The sequence below is a fragment of the Fusarium oxysporum genome, chromosome IX, assembly GCF_013085055.1.
Source record: "Fusarium oxysporum Fo47 chromosome IX, complete sequence".
NCBI lineage: Eukaryota > Fungi > Ascomycota > Sordariomycetes > Hypocreales > Nectriaceae > Fusarium > Fusarium oxysporum.
The window spans coordinates 726489-748217 of NC_072848.1; the positions used below are offsets into that span (position 1 = coordinate 726489).

The 21729-nt window shown below is 48.0% G+C and overlaps 7 protein-coding genes across 7 annotated transcripts; 3 read left to right on the plus strand and 4 right to left on the minus strand.

Annotated features, from left to right (window-relative positions):
• Nucleotides 1–198: 198 nt before the first annotated feature.
• Nucleotides 199–3540, plus strand: FOBCDRAFT_252761 (uncharacterized protein; the record flags this gene model as incomplete). Its single annotated transcript, XM_059611010.1, has 9 exons — nt 199–452; nt 508–743; nt 790–1058; nt 1117–1448; nt 1500–1540; nt 1862–1887; nt 2202–2461; nt 2515–3067; nt 3127–3540. The coding sequence occupies 9 exons, from the start codon at nt 199–201 to the stop codon at nt 3538–3540; spliced, it is 2385 nt and encodes a 794-aa protein (XP_059465769.1).
• Nucleotides 3541–4264: 724 nt separating this feature from the next.
• On the minus strand, nt 4265–5635 carry FOBCDRAFT_206071 (uncharacterized protein; the record flags this gene model as incomplete). Its single annotated transcript, XM_031189564.2, has 1 exon — nt 4265–5635. One exon carries the CDS (start codon nt 5633–5635, stop codon nt 4265–4267), a length of 1371 nt encoding a protein of 456 aa, XP_031033549.2.
• A 1826-nt stretch (nt 5636–7461) lies between these two features.
• On the minus strand, nt 7462–8584 carry FOBCDRAFT_230806 (uncharacterized protein). Its single transcript, XM_054706797.2, has one exon. It carries the CDS (start codon nt 8454–8456, stop codon nt 7560–7562), a length of 897 nt encoding a protein of 298 aa, XP_054562772.1. The 5' UTR covers nt 8457–8584; the 3' UTR covers nt 7462–7559.
• A 1478-nt stretch (nt 8585–10062) lies between these two features.
• Nucleotides 10063–10648, plus strand: FOBCDRAFT_278942 (uncharacterized protein; the record flags this gene model as incomplete). The annotated part of the gene is made up of 4 exons (XM_031189566.2): nt 10063–10194; nt 10251–10408; nt 10470–10505; nt 10555–10648. 4 exons carry the CDS (start codon nt 10063–10065, stop codon nt 10646–10648), a joined length of 420 nt encoding a protein of 139 aa, XP_031033551.2.
• Nucleotides 10649–11254: 606 nt separating this feature from the next.
• FOBCDRAFT_144048 (uncharacterized protein) lies at nt 11255–13048 on the plus strand (the record flags this gene model as incomplete). Its single annotated transcript, XM_031189567.2, has 1 exon — nt 11255–13048. The coding sequence occupies one exon, from the start codon at nt 11255–11257 to the stop codon at nt 13046–13048; it is 1794 nt and encodes a 597-aa protein (XP_031033552.2).
• A 161-nt stretch (nt 13049–13209) lies between these two features.
• Nucleotides 13210–14253, minus strand: FOBCDRAFT_143995 (uncharacterized protein; the record flags this gene model as incomplete). The annotated part of the gene is made up of 3 exons (XM_059608171.1): nt 13210–13572; nt 13634–13677; nt 13731–14253. 3 exons carry the CDS (start codon nt 14251–14253, stop codon nt 13210–13212), a joined length of 930 nt encoding a protein of 309 aa, XP_059465770.1.
• Nucleotides 14254–14822: 569 nt separating this feature from the next.
• Nucleotides 14823–21549, minus strand: FOBCDRAFT_243296 (uncharacterized protein; the record flags this gene model as incomplete). Its single annotated transcript, XM_031189569.3, has 3 exons — nt 14823–16173; nt 16222–20184; nt 20234–21549. 3 exons carry the CDS (start codon nt 21547–21549, stop codon nt 14823–14825), a joined length of 6630 nt encoding a protein of 2209 aa, XP_031033554.3.
• Between the last annotated feature and the right edge of the window lie 180 nt (nt 21550–21729).

Here is a 21729-nt window from a genome sequence, read left to right on the forward strand (position 1 = left end):
GTTGTTTTCCTTTCTTGCCTCACAGCAGAGACCACGCTTCATTCACAACAAGCCTTCACCATAGTGCAGGTTTGGAGGCGTCAATCTTGCTGGTGTTGAACGCTCTTCTCTCTTCGCAAGTGATTATGTGAACAATCGATCCTTCGCTTGATCCGCCTACCTGCTCTGCCAAGTGGTGCCTTGCAGAGCATCGCGACCATGGCGGGAACACCCACAACCCCCGAACTCGCGACCATGCCAACCGAGATTCTGTGCATGATCGGGGACAACCTGTCTGTTCATGAGATCAAGGAATTGACGCTTACATCAAAGCAATTTCGCGAAATCTTTCTCCCGAAACTCTGCAAGCATCTCAAGTTTTCTGTTAACATGAAGGAACTGACGGACAGCCTCCACGCCTACTATACCCGCAAGACAGCTTCATTCCGTCATCTGGTCCATCATCACACGAGGTGAGTGTCCTCCACTACGGTTGCAATTCAAGTTCTTCGCTTATTTTTGTCACAGGTTTGTGGCCTTTGAAGTTACAAATTTTGACGACATCTTCAAAATGAATGCTTGGCTTCTGGGCTATGGAGTTAAGACCATACCCATCGGGCGGTTTTTGGCGGATACACCTAGTCTCCACGGCGTTGTTTTCGATATCTGGCTCCAAAATCGCAAAGAAGCACACATATTCCTCAGCTTCATTCGCAAGGGCCCAGACTGGGCTGGTCCTAAGCATCTCTATTTCAAAAAAATACGTCGAAGAATCGACAATGGGCAAAATAGTTGAAAAGTTCAAAGCAGGTGCCCTAAAGGGAATCGCTGCACCTCATGCATCTCTCGCAGGCCGCCACTATGACGAACTCGCACGTAGCGGCACCCACCTCACTTCACTGCGTCTTAACAAATATTCTTTCCTTGGACCGGATAGTTCAGCTCTTACAAGCTTGAGCGATGTGCTTATCCACAGGATCAGCAAAGACTTTCCTCAGCTGGAGTCATTGAATATTTATGATAAGACTCGTTCCGGTCGTTACATGCATCACATGAACGACAGAGATAGGTATCGATGGGTAAGTATCCCTCCGTTATTAGTTGATCTCCTATCGCGGTTGCTGACACGCCTTAAAGTGCCGAAAGATCGATAAAGTCGCTTCATCCCTCCGTAAGATGCGGCGGCTACGTCGGTTTGCATTCACTCTCAGTGAATCCCAATTCAGTGAAAGTTTTTTCGATTCCCTCAGGACGAAGCTACTGGCCATTGTTTTGAAGAAAGGTCTGCTGCCCGTCGAAGCTCGCGGGCTTGAAGGCGTATACATATTGTTGATTACCTATTTTGCCGCCCATGCAAAAAGTCTTGAGGAGGTTTGCATTACAACTTGGTGTCCCATGTTCTATCGAGCAACTCTCACGAACGGCGCATGGAATATGTCTGAAGAGTCTTCCGAGGATCTCTCTCAGAAGTACTTGTTCCCGAATGTTCTAGAAGGCTAAACCTATGCGCTTTCGAACAGGGACGTGAAGGTGGAGCTTACGAGAGGAACTTCTGCGCCATGTAGGTACACTGCACATTCAGTAGGTTAACAGAACCGGTGGCGTAGTAGTAGTTGATGCTCTGACGATTTCGACGGGGACCTTTGAGAATGAAAATGCCATTTTTGCAGCAAGTGGTAATTTATTGTTTCTGTCTTTGTGTATCGTGACTGGTATCACCAATTTTACTCATTTGAACAGCACCAGTTCCCACTGAGACATGTTGACCTGTGGCGTGAAGATGAGAAGCCATGTTTTCTTCTTGCACATCAGGCCATCGTAGCAGCTTTTAAGTAGAAGAACTTATTGAGAAAATATATTGTGTTCTTCTCACCTGTGTTAGCAGACCAAAGCTTTACGTTGTTCCTAGTAATTACTTTCATAGCTCATGCTTCAGCCGTGATAGTGAATTATCATTAGACTGACACCAGCTTGAATTGATATTGGCACTGGCACTGGCAGTGTGTACCTCTCTTCTCCCTTATTCACAGTTACTTTGACCATCAGAACTCTCTCATCAACCCCCCAGTAGACTTTTATCTGTTTTCTGATTTCTTCAAATTCATCGCGCGCCCAGTCCCGCATTCTTCATCTCTCCTTTCCATCTTTCCGAACAGCTGAACATCGCGCTTCTTGCAGCCATGGAAACTGAATCCCTAGAAGAACCTGCTGCTGTCGTGAAGCACAGCCTTATCACGCCCACGTCCTTGAGCGCCTTGGAAAAGATGCCGACCGAAGTCCTTCTCATGGTTGGATCACATGTTGGCTCGGTCGCCTTCAGGGTTGCTACATTTGTTTCCAAGCGTCTTCGATCTGTCCTCCTCCTTCGGCTTTTCAAAAGCATCACATTCTCTGGCACCCTGAGAAAGCTCGCTCACGATATGAGGTCTTTCCTCTCCGGCGAATTTAAGCCCTTGATGATGACTATTCTTCCTGCTCTCAAGTATTCATTCCAGGATCTGACTCTTGAACCCACTCACTAATCTTGCACCTCAGGTCTGTTACTATTCGCTTCGAGCCCCACAGTCTCGCCGAGGAATCTACAGATTCGCACATTTCGACAAACAGAATCGCAGTCATCAGTGAATTCATTTCCAAGCTGTCTTCAATCGATTTGATCTCGTTTGATAATCAAGTGAGGAGCAACCACTCCCGGGAGATTGCCTTTACTGAGGCATTGGGCAACATGACACAGTGGAATGGTCCCAAGACCGTCATTTTTTGTGGTCGCAGGAACTTGCGGCTCTTCAGTGCCATCATAAACCAATTTGCACCCAACACTGTCAAGGCAGCTCAACTTCCGCGATACACTGCAAAGAGACATCCTTTGGCCTTGAAATCAGCATGTCCCTTACTCAAGGGTTTGAGGGCTGATGTATCTGCGATCACGAGTCGTTGGCGAACCCTTGCCTGCATGAGCAGCAACACCCTTCGGGCAATGAATCGTGACTTTCCGCATCTGGAAGCCATTGTTCTTGATCAGGTGGATGCTCATATGATTATGTCGGGTGGTGGACGTATCTACAAGAAACCATATCGGCCGAACCTTGTGAGAGCCCCCAATCTTGCTCAGCGTTGTATTACTTATTACTAATACAAGCATAACAGAACGAGTGCGTCGAGAAGCTGGTTACACAGCTGAAAGTGATGCCACGATTGCGACGTTTCGCTTTTACGCTCCAGCAATATTGGCTCTGTAAGGAATACGATTGTGAATTGTTTAACAATGGCGTCCGAAGTTTGAGCGGAGACGAATCAGACGATCCGCTGCAGGCCACTTCTGAGCCGAATGAGTGGCCCTACTGGCTGCCCACTGCTGCCCAACAGGAAGAGTGGCATTCGGAACTCATTACTCGCATTCTCGAGGCCGTTCCACAACTCAAAGAGCTCTGTATCGTGCTCGATCCCTTGGAATATCATCGAGGGACCAAGACCGTAAACATTGTAACGGTTCGCCGAGTGCAACTTGGTTATCTAGAGAAGCCTTCTCAATTCCCGTATGTTTTGGCGGATATTGATTGATCTCGTCAAGGGGTTCGTGGTAGAAATCGTTGAATCAAGACTGGACTTCGAATTTACGATGAGACTGAAAGAATTGGACTTGGATGTCAGATGTTTAAGAAGCAGTCATGGATGCTCAGATAGTTTGACTGATTGACATTTAAATTCTATGACGTTACACCGGTGTGTAACAGGCCAATACATGGAAGAGTCCCATTAAGCTCATGCTTTAGATAGGCCATGCACAAGACCTCAACAAGGATAATTGTCCAACTTTAGATAGGTTGGAAAGGTTTTGTGACAAGCTAGGCTATAGAATGCAACACGAGCAGACTCTTTTATCCTGCTTTGGCGCCACTGTGGTGATCGTCGTTCCTACGCGTAAGGTGCTGCAATAATGATGACTCCAACTGGATTTTTGAAGCACGGCATGCTAACATCACAAACGCTTCTTTCTCCGCACAGGTTCTCACAGCATAATCTCAATCAAACTGGGCAGTATCTTCCAGTGCAGTGACTGCACGACAAGCTGGTCCAGCAGCTAAATGTTTGCCAATCTCAAAGCAATCTTTTGGTTGATTGAAGCTTTCTGTGGTCTTCACCCTTCCTTAAACCTCTGTTGTTTCAGCGATGTCAATCTCTCAAACTACAATCACAAAATACCATCCCAGAAGATGAAATGAGTGGAAAGTTTCCCAATGATCCACCCAGACTTAGAAAGAGAAGTGACTGTGTTTCGTAAACCTCACTCATGTTTGTCACCATTTTCCTCAGTCACCTGCTTCTTTCCTGACTCCTCAGCCTCCGGCTTCTCCTCTGCTTCCTCTGCCGTTTCCTCGTCCTGGGTTGTCTCCGTAGCCTCATCCTGAACCTCCTCAACACGTCCACTAGAACGCTGCTCTTGCTCCAGAAGAGAGCGTATCACAGGCTGAGCGTTCAATTCCGCAGTCAGGCGGTTGTTGATCTCCTCGCCCAACTTCCTGCGCGCCTCTCTCTGCTGCTCCGTCAAAGGCTCACCTCTCTGCTGACCGCCGCACGGACACTGGGCAAGCCAATCCGGTGCGATAAACTTCTGACTTCTCTTGCCTGAGTCAATCACACTCTCCAGAACGGCAAAGGTGAGGTCAAGAATGTTGTCCCTGCCGAATGAGTCTGGATCTGTGAGGAGCTGAACTCCTATTCCGAATGCAACGGAGAGGATGGGGCCCACGCCCGGGATGAAGCCCAGGCCTAGTTGAGTGATACGGACGAGCATGTCCCTGAGGAAGGGGTTGTGCTGGTAAGGTCTCCATCCGATCTCGACACCAAAGGTGGCGCTAAGAATTCTAGCGAAGTCCATCTCGCGGAAGAAATCTGGATGGTTCAGTACCCCAACAGAAGACGCCCAAGCAGGTGCTGAGCTGGTCCACACAACCAACTCTTGTCCTCTCGCCTTCGAGTTGAACAATCCGTAGTCCGGATTGCGCAGTTTGTGTGGGACGGAAAGATAGGCGATGATGTCTGGGATATTGAAACCCCAGGTAAGGCCATCGTGCCAGCCAAGTCCGTTATAAGAGGTGGGAACTATGGTCCTCGAGACCCCAGTATCACTGAACATCTGAAATCGATCTCTGTGTCTGAAGTCGATAACGACATAGGTGCACAGGTTGGGGAAGGCTTGGTCTGCATTGAACGCGACAGGGAAGTAGATCGCTCTGAGGGGAATGGTAGCATCGATCCATAGCCACTGGGTATTGCTGTCCTGGATCTCCACTGGACGCAGAATGTATTTTCTGGGACCTCCTCCCTGGTGATCCCGACACTCGTTCCAGTTGAGACTGTTGGGATGACTATGGATCCTTAGCATAGGCCATGTGGACTTGTTTCTGCTCTCGCCCACCCAGAATCTGTCCCAGTCCCCGAAGCGTGTGCCTCCAATTCCGGAGGGTGTACCATGCTGCCAGCGTGACCTTGGGTGAGATCTTTGCGCTACTCCAGTCGCTGGCCAGCCGTTCCAGTAGTACTCGAGAAGAACAGTTCTATAGAACAGATTTTGGTTGTTTGCGGACCAGTGGGGGCCATATCTTAGAGAGCTTCTGACGAAGTAGCATTCGCCTTCTGGGTAATACGAAGCCATTGTGGAGAGATATAATAATGGGTGCAGTTGAGGGCTATGACTGAGAGCTTATAATGACTACACAGAACTTGGAAGGAAGAATATTCTCTTGGGGCATTCTGAGCCTGACATTTGAGACAGTTGGGGAAAACTGTCTTGATATAACTGTCTTCTCCCACTACAACGCCTCCGGAGTCAACAAACAAACACGTTTCCCTTCCCAAGCCCAGTACGACTTGTCCATGATGATTATATCATCCGGTCTGCAGTCAAAAGCGTTTGTAGCAGTCGACAACCCCGCACATGAGGCCATTTCATATAAGCTGGGGTGGCACAACCTCTTGACCGTTATGCTGCCATACAAACTCGTCGATAAATGAAAAATTCCATTGCAGTTTTGGGTTCAGTGCAGAAAATCTGAGCATCACGATTTCGAACGGCCCGAACGTTGGTTCCACCCCGATGCTGTCAAACGCATGGGACGAATCCAATTCGTAGAGGGTTCGTGGGTTGGAGAGTGAGGACTGCATGTCTCACTTCTCTGAGGATATTATCGGCACCTATGATCTTGGCCGTAGTGATTTATGATGTTCAAAGCCATATCCTTTTCAGTACGAAGATACTTCCAGCTTCCTGACAGCGTGCACAGACTATAAGGATACTCCTTTGAAGGCTTTATGAACTTATCATGTGTATCAGCGGAACATGGTTGCTCACAGATATGACATCATGCTCAATAGAGGAGCAAGGCCAACCGCCACAGTCTGAAGACAATTTCCGTATGTTGTAGTAAGCGTAGGGTTGAGGCTATAGGACAAAGTAAGCCGTAAGAATAAAGTTTACGCAGAGTAGTATTATAGAATGCGGTGTTTGTGGTATGCTCGATTAGGAAATCCCCGACGGCCCGGACTTTACAGACACTTTCGATGAAATATTCTCCGTCACTAGAATTTGAGTTTCGGTAAAGTGTTTCCTGCGTGACTCTATTGTGACTGGTTAATGCAAAGTGATCCCTGAGGATCCTGTATCGTCGTGGCAGGACTCAGCCTCACGACAACAATCGGAAACCGGAGGAGACAACTTTCATCCCTTTGGCCAGCGATAGCTTCGCTGAGATTAGTCTGAGGCTGTGGTGAGCTTTTTTCAGGAGACTTGGTGGGATTTTGAATCAATTTCATATGCTGTCCACCCTATTCATGCTAGCCACTTACATCTAGAGGATCAAGGATTTAGCTCATGCCAGTCTGGTCCGGACTCCAGTCTCCTGTCAAATCATAGTAACCAATGACTAAATCAATTCTAGTGGAGTTGGTTTTATTGACCTAATTAAGTCTAATAGAGTTGATCTTACGTTATTAGACATAGAGGAACGGTAGTTCTGATATGAATATGGTTTTACTGTCGAACGCGCCGTGTCCAGTCACGTGAAGTGCTATCAAATATAACGTTTCTATGTAAATCATCATGAAGATCACTATCTATGTCAGGTTTGTGGGTTCGCCTCTGTAATCGACGCAGTTGCTACTCACCTGAAAACACGACACCGCAATGTAAAGCCAGGGTGTCGGCAGAGCCTGGTGGGCCAAGTCCTACGTACTGTAATGGGAATGGGTTGTATACGTGTTTTACACTTTTTGGTGTACGTAAATACTTAGTCTATGAGATTGTCTGCTCAGCCAACGTTGATAGAGGCTGACGGAAGTGAGGAGAATGCGTCACCCTCTCCTAGTTAAGCAACACAACTCGTGAAGAAGGGGTGCAGCCACTCAGGAAGCCATATAAACTATCAACCCTGATGATCACACTATCACCACAACATTAAAGAGGGTACATCGCAAATATATAGGATTTATTCAACGTCTTGAGCTATGGAATGCACCTAAACTGTTCCCAGAATTGGTTCATGTAGTACAGGCTTTCTCGGCCAATTGGTGAGGCGTGCATCTCACGGCCGGGATCCGTTTAGGTTCGTGGGTTTGCTTTGGATAATGAACTCTTCGGGCCAGTACTTGAGCTCGACACTACTGCCGGAGACCTCCACCACATTGTGCAGGCGAACTGATTCGGGCGGGTTGCTCTGGATGAGCAGGATGCCGTCATCGCGCGACTGAGGGTCTTCTTGAAGCCAGCGAATAAAGCCATCCAGATTTTCACGTCTGCCAGACTCCAGGTATTTTTCTAGACGGCGGTAGAGCTTCGGCCATAAGACCGCCTTCCTCAGGTTTGCCAAGATCGGCGTCTCAACGATAAGCGGATCTTCTGGGAAACCTTTTGATCGTAACCACACGCCCTTCGTTGCTATGCGGGCAGCTGTCGACTTCATGGCCAAATGTTCGCGCAGGTTCTCTGGAAGACTGTTGTAGAACGCTGGGAAGACGTATCCCTCAGAGAGCAGGGCGGTATTAACTGATTCATCTACCAAGCTCCTGTCCAAGGAGATGACAGAGCCATCCGAGCCGTGCACGCTACCATCGCCTTCGTAGACGAAGCCAATTAACCTCCCAAAGTTGTCAAAACCATTGGACAATACATGCCCACTAATTTCTTGATCGCCAGAATTGATGGTGAACGGGGGATTGCCAGAATATCTCACATCTGTAAATCCGAGCCTGCGCAACAGCTCGTCACGAGCGGCTGTGGCGCCCTTCAACTCCTGGCTTTTTTCCAGGGCGTCAACCGCTTCCAACCGAATATTGACACCTTCATTCATGGTAGTTCTACCACGGGATCCCCGTCGCAGCTCTTCAACGAAATCGACGTTGTCAGGCTTGAACCTGATGGTATCGCCATCTGGCTGCAGGCCGTTTCGGACAACGAACTTTCCATGCAGAAGCTTGAACATCTTATACTTGTTCTTCGAAGAGAATCCTTAGTTGCAAAGAAATTTTGTTTGGGAGTCGTAAATGTTGATCTATGTGTTTTCTGATTGTATGCGATTACGGAAATTATGAGGCCATGCAGAGGCCATATATATACTTGACGAGTACCATTTGACAGCACATCGCCGGGACAAGTTTTCTGTAATAATGTCACCTAAGGCTATCGTTCAGCCTTATTGATTTCTAGGCAATAACGCCAATTTCCGTTTCACGCACCAAAAAAATACCTCCGTAAGTTCAGCTTCAGGTGATTGGAATGTGATACCTCAATAAGTTCAGCTTTGGGTGATCGGAATGTGATACCTCAATAAGTTCAGCTTTGGGTGATCGGAATGTGTTGTCTATTACGAGGCAATAACGCCAATTTCCGTTTCATGCGCCAAAAAATACCTCCATAAGTTCAGCTTCAAGTGATCGGAATGTGATGCTTATGTCTATTACGCTGAGCGGAAGGCCTAGATGAGTCCAGGCCATCTTGCAGAATGCAGCTAAGAGCAGTATAAACCAAAACGCTATTAAGCCCAAGCACTAATTGTATTATACACATTCTCAGGCATGTGTTAGGGATCTCCAGAAAGAGTGTCTAAATGACATATGAACGGCATAGCTGAATGACGAGAAACGCCTTTTCTCCTTCCACTGGCTGCTACACCGTGTGGCTTTAAGAAATCTTCAGCCACCAGGCCTAGAATGTCCCAGTAACCAATACCAGATCAGCAGGCGCTCCATGCAAGACCCTGCTATCCTCAGGCGCTCTTCTTTTCAGAGACTCTTGGATGACTTTGACATTGCGTCTTTGCAAGTGTGGCATCACATGTCACTGCTTAGCAACACCTGCTGGCGGCTAGGAAAGCAACCGCCTAATCTTGCTCCTCTATATACCCAATTTCAATGCTGTTAGGACCCACTTTGTGACCGGACGTTTTGTCCGTCCATCTCTTTTGTGAATGTATCGAAATATCCGACAAATCAATGACCACAAACTTCCAATAGTTACGCCACCTCCAGAGATGAAACGGCCAAGGTTACCTGGTACTCAAGTCTTCTCGATTGAGTGTCTAGCTAGTAAATTGGAACGATTTCAAGTGTAATTGATTAATGTGTTTCTCAGTGGTAACAGAAGCTCTAAAATTCAGTTTCGGTGAAAATTTGCCGCAGAACGGAATTCCGCTTCTGTGTGACCTCCTGCCACTTGCGGCATAAATCCATGCGTTGTCAGCGTACCGCCCAAGACTAACCATGGGTGCCCCCTGTACTTCCAGCCCGTTTCTCACTGACGATCTCTGAATGGCTCTTCCGGATATACCAATTTTAGCATTGTCCTTCGATATAGCCTCGGGTTGAATTTCGCGGGCGCAATGCGACTCTGCCTCATTGAGGATCCTGTGGTAACGTAGCAAGAGGCTGGTGAAGATAATATCATTGGGGCGGATAAATGGATTACAGTTTTCAGAAATGGAAATAGTATAAAGAGAGGGTTCCCGTCTATATGGTGCCCTTTGTTCACCAGATCACGACTTACAACTTCAACTCACTCTTCAACTTGTTCTTCACACTCCAACCGCCAAAATGGTCAACTTCATCACCCCTTTCGCTATCCTCCTCACCGCTGCTTCTTCAGCCCTTGCTGCTCCTCAGCCTCTTGAAGCTCGTGATGATACCAGCTGCATGGACAACCTTCCTGGAAACACTTTGGCCAACGTACGTCTCATGTCCTGCTCGTCTCCAGCTTGATCCGAATTACTGACATCTCAAAGGTCAACGAAGCAGTCGAGTGCATCAACTACCTCGCCAGCCTCGGTGACCAAGCCTGTGTTGCTGGTGTCTCTGGCCAGTCCTTCTGCAGGCGTGGAAACACTCAGATCACTGGTCTTGCTGTTGGACTCAACAGTGACCAAACCTCTTCTTCTCCTTGGTGAGTTTGCTTGTGAAAATCGATTTTGTATTTTGAGGGCTCTTGCTAATTTCTATTTCAGCCGTGATGTTGCTCGAGGTGCTGGTCTTGTCATGGAGTAAGTATTCTTCCAAGTATACCAACTGCTGCTTACTAACGATTCTCAGCCGCTGCACGCGAGCCGATGGAAAGGTTCGAGGACAGAACCCTGCTTGGGGCAATGGACACCTCATGGTCGACATCCGCAATGTTCCTCAGTAAGGTAGCGGCCAGTGTGTCTTGATTTCAATGACATACAGTGAAGTGACTTCTCGTATATACTAGAAATTAGAATACAACATTATATCCTTATCTCTCTTTGAACAATATCTTTATGCCTTGATTTCTATTTATATTGCTATGTAAGCCAAAGACAAAGACTAACAACCATACTTAGGCTGCTACAGATTTCATTATTATTTATGTTTGCTGTTGATATTCAATACTGCATCTCAAATTTGAAGCTACGTGATTGATTGGGTTGTCAACCTAACACAAAGTCCAACCCAAACCTAGGCTGTCTTAGACAAACAGCATTGCAGCCTTACGACATTCTACCTGAAATAATTAACTAAGCTCCAGAACTTCTTTTTTCTCATATGATAGGTCCTAGATATTTTTATACTTCATTTCATAGGATGAGCGATCAATTGCCGGTTTCAAGTTAAATTTGCTTACACCGAGCCCACAATCTCCATAGTCCATGTCCGTGTCCGTGTCCGTCCACCGCGTCCGTCTTGTCCTATGCCAACTTCCACCTCCGACCGACTTTTTCTTCCCCATTTTCCCCATCAAACACCCAAACACAACAGTAGACTATCAAACATCATGGCTACACCGGCGGTGTACTCCTCCCTCGATAAAGAAGACCGAGTCGACGACAAAAACCCCGGTCTAGCAACCGACTCCCCCATCCCTCAAACAACAGACTTCAAAAGATTGTATAAGTTGGATAGTTGGCTGAAATGGTATGTCATAACTCTTGGCATATACCTAGCCGGTGCCATATTCTGCGTAGCGTGGTCGTACACCGGCGCACTGCTCGATAACGATGCTTCAAAACGTCGAGTCTTTCGAACAGGTGATTCTGTACCCGTTGATCAACTCTACTCTGGTATTGCGCTCTCAGCCCTCCTAGCACCAGCAGCTGTGCTCGTTCAATTTGTCGTCTTTGATTTTCGGAGATTGCATTTATTCGCGCTCACGACGCAGCAACCTGTTGCGATTAGAGATCTGGATGATATCGCAGAGGGTGTTACGCTGTTGACGCTACCGGCTGTTATGAAGTATTCGTGGTGGTATGGAGTCATGCATACCTTTTTGATCATAACAAGAACGTTGCTTGTGCCGGTGGGAACGCTGTCGCTTACTGTTGGGCCGTATGGGCATTATAAGGAGGGCTGGGGTGTTGTGGGTGTTCCGATTGCGCGGGATGCAGTGGGGAGTAACGTCACGGCGCTTTCGACTGCGATGGGTGCGAGTCCGGACTTGGAGTTCCATCCGTCGCTTTCGAAGAATGATACGTTTTTGTCTCAAACGGTGTTTACCTTTGTGGGGAGTCTTGTTTCGCAGAATGCGTTGGCCAATGTTGACTCTGGCGTCTTGGGGCCTGTGCCTACTCACAACCTCACTTTTGCTACAAACACGACTTACGATGGGTTGGTCTTCTTCAACTGGACCGCTGCATGCGAGGCAGCTACTGAAGTGAACTATACTTCTTACAAAGAGGACGGCAACACGATTTACAACTTCACCCTCCCTGATGACAGCGTGGAGAGCATCGAGCTGCTTTCTCAAGGTTCACAGAGAATTCGACTCTGGAGTAACGCCTCAGTTCACGGCATAAACAAGATCCCAACGTCAGGCACGACGTACTTCCTCTCAGCTACGAAATCTATCCCGAATATCAACGAAACCGCTCTACGCAACAGAGGCAACGACAAGAGTTTGGTGCAAACAGACGGAGGAGACTGGATCTCTCGCACGAAATGCACGCCTTCCATCAGATGGCTTGTTGGCTCGTGCACCTTCAACGGCACGATAATGACATCCTGCACCGAAGCCCCAGGGTCCAACCAAACAGCGCTTGACACAGATGCTCTCGATGCGCTGGGCGTGTACATGTCTGCTATTCCATGGTACATCTTCCGCAACCAAATCGGCATTGTTGACGATACCCTCGATGCTCTTTACGCGATTCCCACGGCGGAAGACTTTGGTCACTTCTTTGGCAACATGGCTCACGCGATCGTGTCGATCAGCACAGCTGGATATTTCGGTACTTCATCTGTTCCTACGCTCTCCCACATCACGGAATCAGTGTACATCGTGCGCTGTAGTATTCTCATTGCCGTAACAGTCATGCTGTTCTTGTCGGTATCTGTCTCGATCATCGACATCATTCGGAATAGGATGAAGCATCTTCCTCAACTTCCAGCGTCGTTCCTTGCTATCGCACATGCTGTGAGGGGTTCTTGGTGGGATAACGAGTTGAGCGGTTACAGACCGTGGGATAAGATGAAGACGAGGAGTGATGGGGCGGAGGCGGTCATGTTTGGCGTTGACACGGAAGACTCGAGATTCATCAGGCTTGCACCGTCTGTTGCACCGATCCGTTGTTGATTCGGCATATAGAGCGCTTTTCATGTAGCTACTGAGAAATTCAATTCCACCCCCTCATTCTTCAATCCTGTCGTGATATCATCTTAATAAACCTCCGTGATTCAATCACCGCCGTGAAACCAAGCCATTGACCATCCCAAAAACATGAGCACATCCTTACATCACTCCCCAGTAGCAAACCAATCATCAATCTCTTCAAACCACTTATCAACAGACGCATTATTCACGGCATCACCCCAAGCTGGCGGCCCCTCGTACGGCAGTTTCGCAAGCTTATAGAAGAGAGGGCGGGTGAATGTCTCGTCGAGCCAGACACCGCGTTTGATGGGTGTCTTCTCGACGTCAATGATCCTCTTCATGTTATCGCCAAGCTCGTTGGGGTGGGACTTGAACTTGTTGTGAATGATGAGGTCGAACTTGAGATCACCCATGTATTCGCCGTCGCCAGCGAAGTTGGCTTCCAGGAAGTCCATGCCGATGCAGGACCAGCTGAGGAACTGGGCGTTGTGGAGGCGCATCATCCACTGGAGACTATGTCATATTAGCTACGCTCAACAGAAAATGAGAGGTGAGAGGTGAACTTACAGAGCGTCGCGGTATCCGTACAACTTGCCACCAGTCTCCTAAAACTTGAATCGCAACAAGTTGGTACGCTCCCCCTCCGGCAATCCTGCACGAGTACCCTGAAGAACATTGATGAAATCGATCAGAATGAGGTTTTCTTTCGGGTCCTTCTTCGAATTCTCGACGTCAAACTCAAAGATCAGAAGAGGATCCATGAACGGTTCACTCTTGACACAAAATCGCACAGTGAGCTCGGCCTTGCCATCCGCCGTGGGCGCCATCCACATAGCGAAGCCATGAATGGCAGTGCGGTTGCCGTCCTCATCGGCAAAGAGCACATTCTCGTTGAGCTCGAAGAAGAAGTTCTGGCGGCATTCAGTCTCACCGGGCAGCTGGTAGTACTGCAGAGACATGGCGACGAGGCCGGTGCGGGAGACGACGGCGAGATGAGGGTCTGTCTGACCGAGAATGTCAGACAGGGTGAATGTATCACGCGCAGGGGGAGGGACTTTCTCCCAGTCGCGCTCTTCAGTCAGCAGGGCGGTCTTCCAGTATGTACCGTGGTTCTTGGTAGGGTCGACACCTGTGGATGGGTGCATCGTGGCCGTGGCCCGTTTGGATGCATACTCGGCGGCCTGCATTTTACCGGTCTTGTAGACAACAGAGGCTACTCTGTTGGAACTCTATTCGTATACTCAGCTGGTGATAGGAACCGTACCCAAACACGGTTGGTGCTGGTTGTGTTTGAGTCGAGTTTGCGTGCAGGTCGTGGAGCAGGGAGACGAGAGGATTACGAAATATTTTACACTAGAGTTGCATGCCTACGGATAAACAAAAGGGTCATGGGAGATCCTCAAAACCCTATATGGCAGACTACCCCTCTATCAGTGCAAGCACACTCACTGTTTCCTCTGCATGGCTCAGCGTTTCAGACATAACTGTCAAATGTCCTTCGTCTCCTTTACTCACACGCCTTTCGTCCGCTCTTGTCGTGTGCGCAGCTTTAATATGTTTTTATTTGCCAATGACTGATTCCCTTTTCTTTGCAAATACAGCAAAACTTGGCCAATCTTCAAGCCAAACACTCCTCTGCAAACACAATCACCAAGACAAAAGTGACAAAAGGAGATCATCCAAACATGACTCATATACCACCTCCTTCCCAGATTCATGCCTCGCTGCCGAATCGTTGCTTTCCTGATATTTCCTCTCACAGTTCACTCTCGGACCCTGATCCATTATCAGACACGAGGTAAGGCGCGTATCTGAGCTGCGAGTGGATAGACCTTGACCGAAGATCATATTCAGACTTAAATCCAACCTCTAGATTGGACCCCGCATCTCCCTCAGATCCAGTATCCGAATCTGTGCCAGAGGATGAGCTCGCTTCTTCGACGTAGAGCCGCAGAACCTGCCCCTGCCACCTCTTCTTCATCTTCGACAGTCTCTTCGCATAATCCAAAGTCGACTCCTCGGGCCACCGGGCTCTTCCGCCGTAAAGCAACACTCTCGCTTCCACGTACCCACCCCATGGAACCTCCTCCTGAGGACACCCCGAGTCACTTTCAGAGGCAACACGCACCTGGTCCCTGAATCGACCACAAATAAGCCATTCCCGCACAGCTTCTGTTCCGGCAACCAGAAAACAGCTAATGAACCCCTTCTTGCTCATGTACGTTACTGAAGCCCCATTACGGACGAGGAGCTTGACGGTATCCAGACTCCCGCAAGCGCTTGCATTCATGACCGCTGATCCAAAACAGGAACCTTCAAAGTCGATGTCAGCGCCCATCTCAAGACAGTTCGCGACAATATCAACGCGATTCAAAGCGGCCGCGTGGCATAAAGGACTCCAGCCACGCGATGGCTCAAGATTCAGGATTTTGCGGAACAGGTCAGCCGGCACTTTCTTTTGAAGCCTCTCGAATGAAGAGGTTAGAAAAGCAAGATCAGAAAATCCACACCACTCCAAGTGCCACGGAAAAGGGGTCGTTCCGCTTAGATCTTGATCAGAGCCCAACATCCAATCAACTAAATCTTCTTCGCCCAAGATATAATGCATCATACTCCGACCCGCCTCATCCTCGCCCAGCAGATCGAACTTCAACTTAAGTAGTTTGTCCAAAGCTTCGGGGGTGAGTGACACTTCCTCACAATTTGTCGAGAATCGTGGTGGATCTGACACAGTCAAGAACTCCCTCGGTAAACGTGACAAGCTGACAGGGTGCGCTTCATCAAACAGACTATCACCGAACCAGTTGATCAATGACGCAAGTGATCCGAACCTGCAAACTGCAGCCATCGATGCCCCAAGCGAGACCAAATGCTGCGCTATGTCAGCATCTTTCGAATACATGAGAGGCGTCCATCCATTCGAATCGGCCGCATCAATATCAGCTCCCCTATTCAACAGGAGCGAGATTGCCTTTTTGTTCCCATTCCACGCAGCGCTATGTAGTGCTGTCGTGCTTGCGCTATGTATCCAGGTTTGCCAGCTGTTTTCGCAGGAGAAATCCCTCAACAACAAACAGCTAAGTACGTCCTTGAACATGTGTGAGAACCTATAGGAGGTTTAGTTACTTGCCGTCACACTCCTTAAATCTGCTTACCTGATATAGTTTGGGTACTCTTCTGCTACCTCAAGTAATATCTCGAGACCCTTGGTGTTCCCTTTGTCGATTGCTTCATGCAATGGGAGCTCAAACCCAAATTTCAAATCGCCACCTTCCAAGAGATACTTCAGAAACAGTTCTGGCAACAAAGGATTGAGGCTTGATCGGCCGGCAGCTATGTCGATCGCGTTCTCCAAGACTTCGCCCTTAAAATCCGCTTGCAAAGCACTGGCTCCTTCTTGCAACAGCCACTCCCCCATGACAAGATTCTCTTCCTCCAAAGCTACTAGAAGTGCGGACAATCCTTGCCTTGATGGGAGTGGGACATCGACAGGGCACCCTTGATAAATCAAGAGTTTTATGCTCTCATAGTCCTCTTCTTCCATGGCTCTTTCGAACGAGATTGCCAAGCGCTCTATTGGTTCAACTGATTCGGCGAGTTCTTGAAAAGATGACAATTCTTTAGAGTCACCTCGAGTATCCCCTCCCAGGAACTCGTAGATACCGTCGAATCCAAGCTCTAAGGAAATTCGCCTTGGGGTCCTGCCGTTTGCATCTAGAGTTTGAGAGGCACCATGTTCAAGTAAGCATTGGACCGTAGGCAAACTCCCGCCCAATACAGCCATGTGCATTGGAGTGAAGCCATATAGACTTTCTGTCATCGCGCTGAACCCTTTTTTAAGAAGAAGCTTCATGGCATCGACATAACCTTCATATGCAGCGATATGTACTGGTGTTAGCCCTTCATCTGACATCGAAGCTTTGTCCATTTCTGAAGCGTGCTCCAGAATAAACTCCAGGCATGCAACACTATTGCAGGCCGATGCCAAATGGAATGCGTTCCCGTTTTTTACCACTGCTGTTTGGTCAAGATGCTGGATATTGAAGGTCACTGGATCAGACCATCCGAATATTGCCGACGGGTTTGTTTTGTGATTTAAGATCTTCTGTAGAAACGATAGATTGTCACTGACGATACAAGCGAGAACCGCATCCCTAGAAGGGTCTGCTCCCAATTCTAGCAATTCCTCTGCAAACTGGAAAGAAGACTGTTGGAGGTGATAGACGAGAGGAGTTGTTGCAAGAAAACCTGACCCGACATTGTTTACATCGAATCCACGTTGTACAAGCGCTTCCATCAACCAAATGATATTGGTTGCGTCCTCCGATGTGGCAAGCGTATGGAGAGGTGAGTTGTTGCTTGTTTCAGAAGAATCCTTCAATATCTCCTCAATGCTGCAACACTCCAATAGATTATGGAGAACCTCAGCTCCCTCCTCAGTGCTACAGAGATCGATCGCCACGCGAGCACGAAATGCGATTTCAAATGGTGTTTGGCCATTCACACGGTGATGGGGGTTGGCTCCATACTTGACGAGGAGCCGTATCATGTCGAGGTTGACACGATTTATCACATCTTGGAACAAGAGAGATATCGAGTCAGAGTCTTGCATACCATCCCAATACTTGGTTTGTAGGATGGCATCACGAATGACAGACATCAGTAGGGCTTGATGATTGGAAAGAAGTGGTTTCAATCCACTTTCTTTGAATTGTTCCTCATACACACGCATCGCCCCACGTTGAAACATGATTTCCATCATCGTTCCAAAGTCAATCGTGTTCATGTATCGTGCCTTGCTGTACCGGTCGTTGTCTGGTAGATAACAGGCAAAGTGCCACAAGCTCTGCTTCTCGCTCAAATCAGAGTCTCTTAGATTGTCAGGGAAAAGGCTCATGATAATATTGTGTTCCGGATCTTTGCGATTGTCGAGTGTAGACCTGATATACGTCTCAAGCGGTAATCTGCCATTAAGTCTGGAATTAAGCGCCTCTGGATAAAGCTTGGTAAGTAATTGGACTTGACTCAGAGAGATCCAGGCATTCGGTTTGTGCAATGGTGTGGGATTGCTCCCTATCATGCTGTCGAACTCGGAAAAGGCCTTCCTCAGGCAGCTGACGCTCGTTCCGGTCACTAGGCTCGTGTCACTCCCTTTTTCTCGGTGGTATCTCTTTAAGAATCCCAGAACCTGAAGGCAGAGTCTATTCAAGTCAAGGTCCCGGTGTTCACTTCTTGGGCTCTCTCCAGCACTTTTGAACACCATAGTCAATGGCGTATCACCACGGAATGTTCTTGTCTGAAGCCCTTTTATCGCCTCTTCTGCATCTAGATCAAATATCCCATTGACAAACTCATGATTCAAGGGACGGTCTTGAGCCCAGTAATGTAAGTTGTTGTAGCCATCTCGGTCTTGACTGACCAGAGATATTCCAAGATCTTTGAAGACCTTAAAGGGTCGCACGCTGCCTTGACGCTCGCACAAGTGAATTGGTAGGTCGCCTTTGTCGTTGTAGGTATATGGATCAAACCCTGCGTTGACCAAAGCTTTGAAGACGTTAAAGGCGTTATGCTTGACTGCCAGGTGTAAAAGGCCGTTGACTGGACCGGAATATCGAACTTGGTTCTTCAGTCTCCTATCTTCGACGCAATACTTGAGCAGCTCAATATTGTCGCTGCAAACAGCTGAAACAATTTGGGAAACCAAATTATCGTCCGACATCAAGGCGCAAGAACCGACTAAATTCAAATCTCTTGTTAGGGAGAAGTCACATTCTTGGGCCCAATTCCACACAATCAGGCCCATCTCAGCACCCCAGTCGGTATTATATGCTCCAGTTGAACTAAGGAATTTCAAGAGCATGCGCGTCGATACTTCTGCCACATGATTTGAAGTATCAGTAGCCATGAGCCATTCTTGAAGCACCTTGACCTCAGGCACTGAGGGGATCGTGTAAGCGCACAAGCACCGAAAAACGGGGTAAAGGTCATGAAATATTGATGCAAACAAGCAGGCGATAGAGAAAACGGAAAGCGTATTGGGTGGGATCAAATGGTCTGAAGAACGCGCTCCAGCATGCATCAAGCAGTCAACCGTCATGTTTCTTCGGCGAGATGAGGGTAAGAATTCATCTCTCGGGGTCCTCATAAGATCGTGACGTTGGTCCTTCTCCCCACTCATTTCTGGCAGTCCAAGAACTGCCAAAACAGACATTAATGCGAGGTCTAGAGGGGTTGCGGAATCCAGCTTATCGTTTACATCTGAACCATTTCTGATCAAAAAGTTGCATATCTCTGGAAGATTCAAAGCAGCAGCCATGTGCAATGGCTTAAACGAAGGGACCATCACTATCCTCCAAGCATGTTTTTCAGTCCCATTCCGTTGTTCATATCTCGTCCCGATGCCAGTGGCATACATAACATTCTTGAAGACCTCAACAGCCCAACACATAAAATATGCTCGCTTGGAAGGCTGGAACAGAGACTTTGCTAACTCGAGAATTTCGGGGTCACCGAGTCCATCTTTTGTGAGCTTGATCCATAAGATAGCGGCATGTCTGTAGAAGGGGTAGCTGTTGTCCCTTTGGCGAGTGGCTGCAACTTGCTTGTTCGGTTCATCAGGCATCTTATCAAAGTTCTCCATCTGAAGAAACCTTAGACACTGTCTAGCAAGCAGGAATTTTGTCATGGATCGGGCAATCCAGTACTTTTCTATGCCAGTCGTTTGAGAAATTGCCTTCTCGTCTTCCAGGAATTCGCGGACAGAGAAGTGGGCAAACTCGAAGTACTTCCCATTTGTAGATTTCCGGATGAGGCTGCTGCACCTCTTTAGTATTTCGTATTCCGGTACAATATTGCTCTCGTCTAGAGTTGCACCTATCGCTGGTGTTGAGACTGCTTGTCGAAGCTCAACTATTGTCAACTTTGGATCTGCCACAGCCATGAAGTGAAGACACATCTGGACCATGTTTTGTACACCAACAGAGCAGTTGTTAACTCGCTCAAGAAGGCGACGATAGCTCTCAGGAAGATCAGGCGGAAGCTTGCCCAAAGCCTCGCGGCGCTCCTGGTCATGAGCACAGTTGCACAGGTAGTCAAGCTGGCAAACTACCCATCTGAACCTAGATTCCGTTATTTCTGCTTGTAGTACACAATCACGGTGGGTCTTACATCCCATCAGCCTTTCCCACCAAAGCGCTCCGGATCTCCTCTTTCATATGCGCACTGGTCAGCTGCAGTTGTCGTGTGCGAATCCTCTTATCAACTTCGGCATTGACGTAGAGTTCAACATCCTCAGTATGTGCTGCTATTTGAATAGGTTCGAATTCTTCTTCGAGCCGTGCCCGAATGTTGTAGTGATCCCGGCTGAAAAGGGCCATTGAGAGTCTCTCAGAATAGGCGGCTACCTGGATCAAGCTGTCCACCACTTCATCAGTCAAATCATCGCACTCATCGAGACCATCGACCACAATAATGGTTTGATCGAAAGTCTCACACATTTGGCTGATCTGAGCTCGTAGTTCGTCTACATCTGCAGTCTGTGGGAGTCCTCTTGGTGGGTAGAGACTTTCGTAATACGCGTCTAGGACGTTATATGATTCATTGTTTTGACGTGCAAGTTGAGAAGCCAGTGCACCAAGGATATTCACTGTGTCCCACGTTTTGGATTCCTTGTAATCACAAAAGAAAAATGCCACTCCTATCCTGCGAGAAGCGTAACTGCGAGAAAGAGCCTCTTGAATGACGGAGCCAGCGAGTACTGTTTTCCCTGCTCCAGGTATGCCCGTCAGCCAGAGCTTGGAGCCTGGTGTTTCAAGCCAACGAATAAAAGTTGGCGATTCAGTCAGCCATAGTCCTGTCATTGAATGACGAAGCCTGATACTTGTTTGCAGTGCGAGTTGTGGATTCGCTTTCATGAAATGATCAAGAATGCGCTTTTTTCGGTCATTGATGGCTATCATGGTGTTGATCTCGATCTTTCTGGCCACCTCTCCTAACGCCGTAATCTTCTTGTCTATATCGTCGGATTTTGAAAGCGACAGTTGTATCTTCCGCATTGAGTCGGCAAGTAAGGCAACACTAATGGTTTCCTTATGTCGAGACAGCTCGGCCAGAAGCTCTTTCGTTTCCGATGATGAGAAGGGCCATTTGAGCTGTCGAACGATGCCGTCAAACTTGGACTTCTTGAAGCTTTCTGAGGCTTTCTTGACTCTTAATTCAATCTTGTTGAAGGTCTTGAAGCAGTGATTAAGATAGTGGTTCCTCAGTGTAGGGTCGAAGGATTGTCCTTCATCCTCCAGATCTGATGTCAAAGCCTCGAGGCGTCGCAACACGCTTGCGAGATTATTAATCTCGTCGACAAGGCTCTGGATCTCATCCTTTGCATCTTTGGCGGCTCTGACGAATTTGTATGTGGTTTTGAAGACAAGATCAGCAAGTGAGATCAAACCGGCGATGCTAGCAGCAAGAGAGAGGGGATCGGCCATGGCGAGTGGCTGTAGCAGTATTATTGCGTTTCTATATTGATCATTATTGAAGAAATTAATTTTACCTCGAGAAATGGATATCGAGAGTTATCATGCCATCCCCGCATGGTGCGGCTGATGGGAAGGTGAGATCATGCAAGTCATGTCAGCCCTCCACGCAGAAGGTGCCTTACTGCAGTT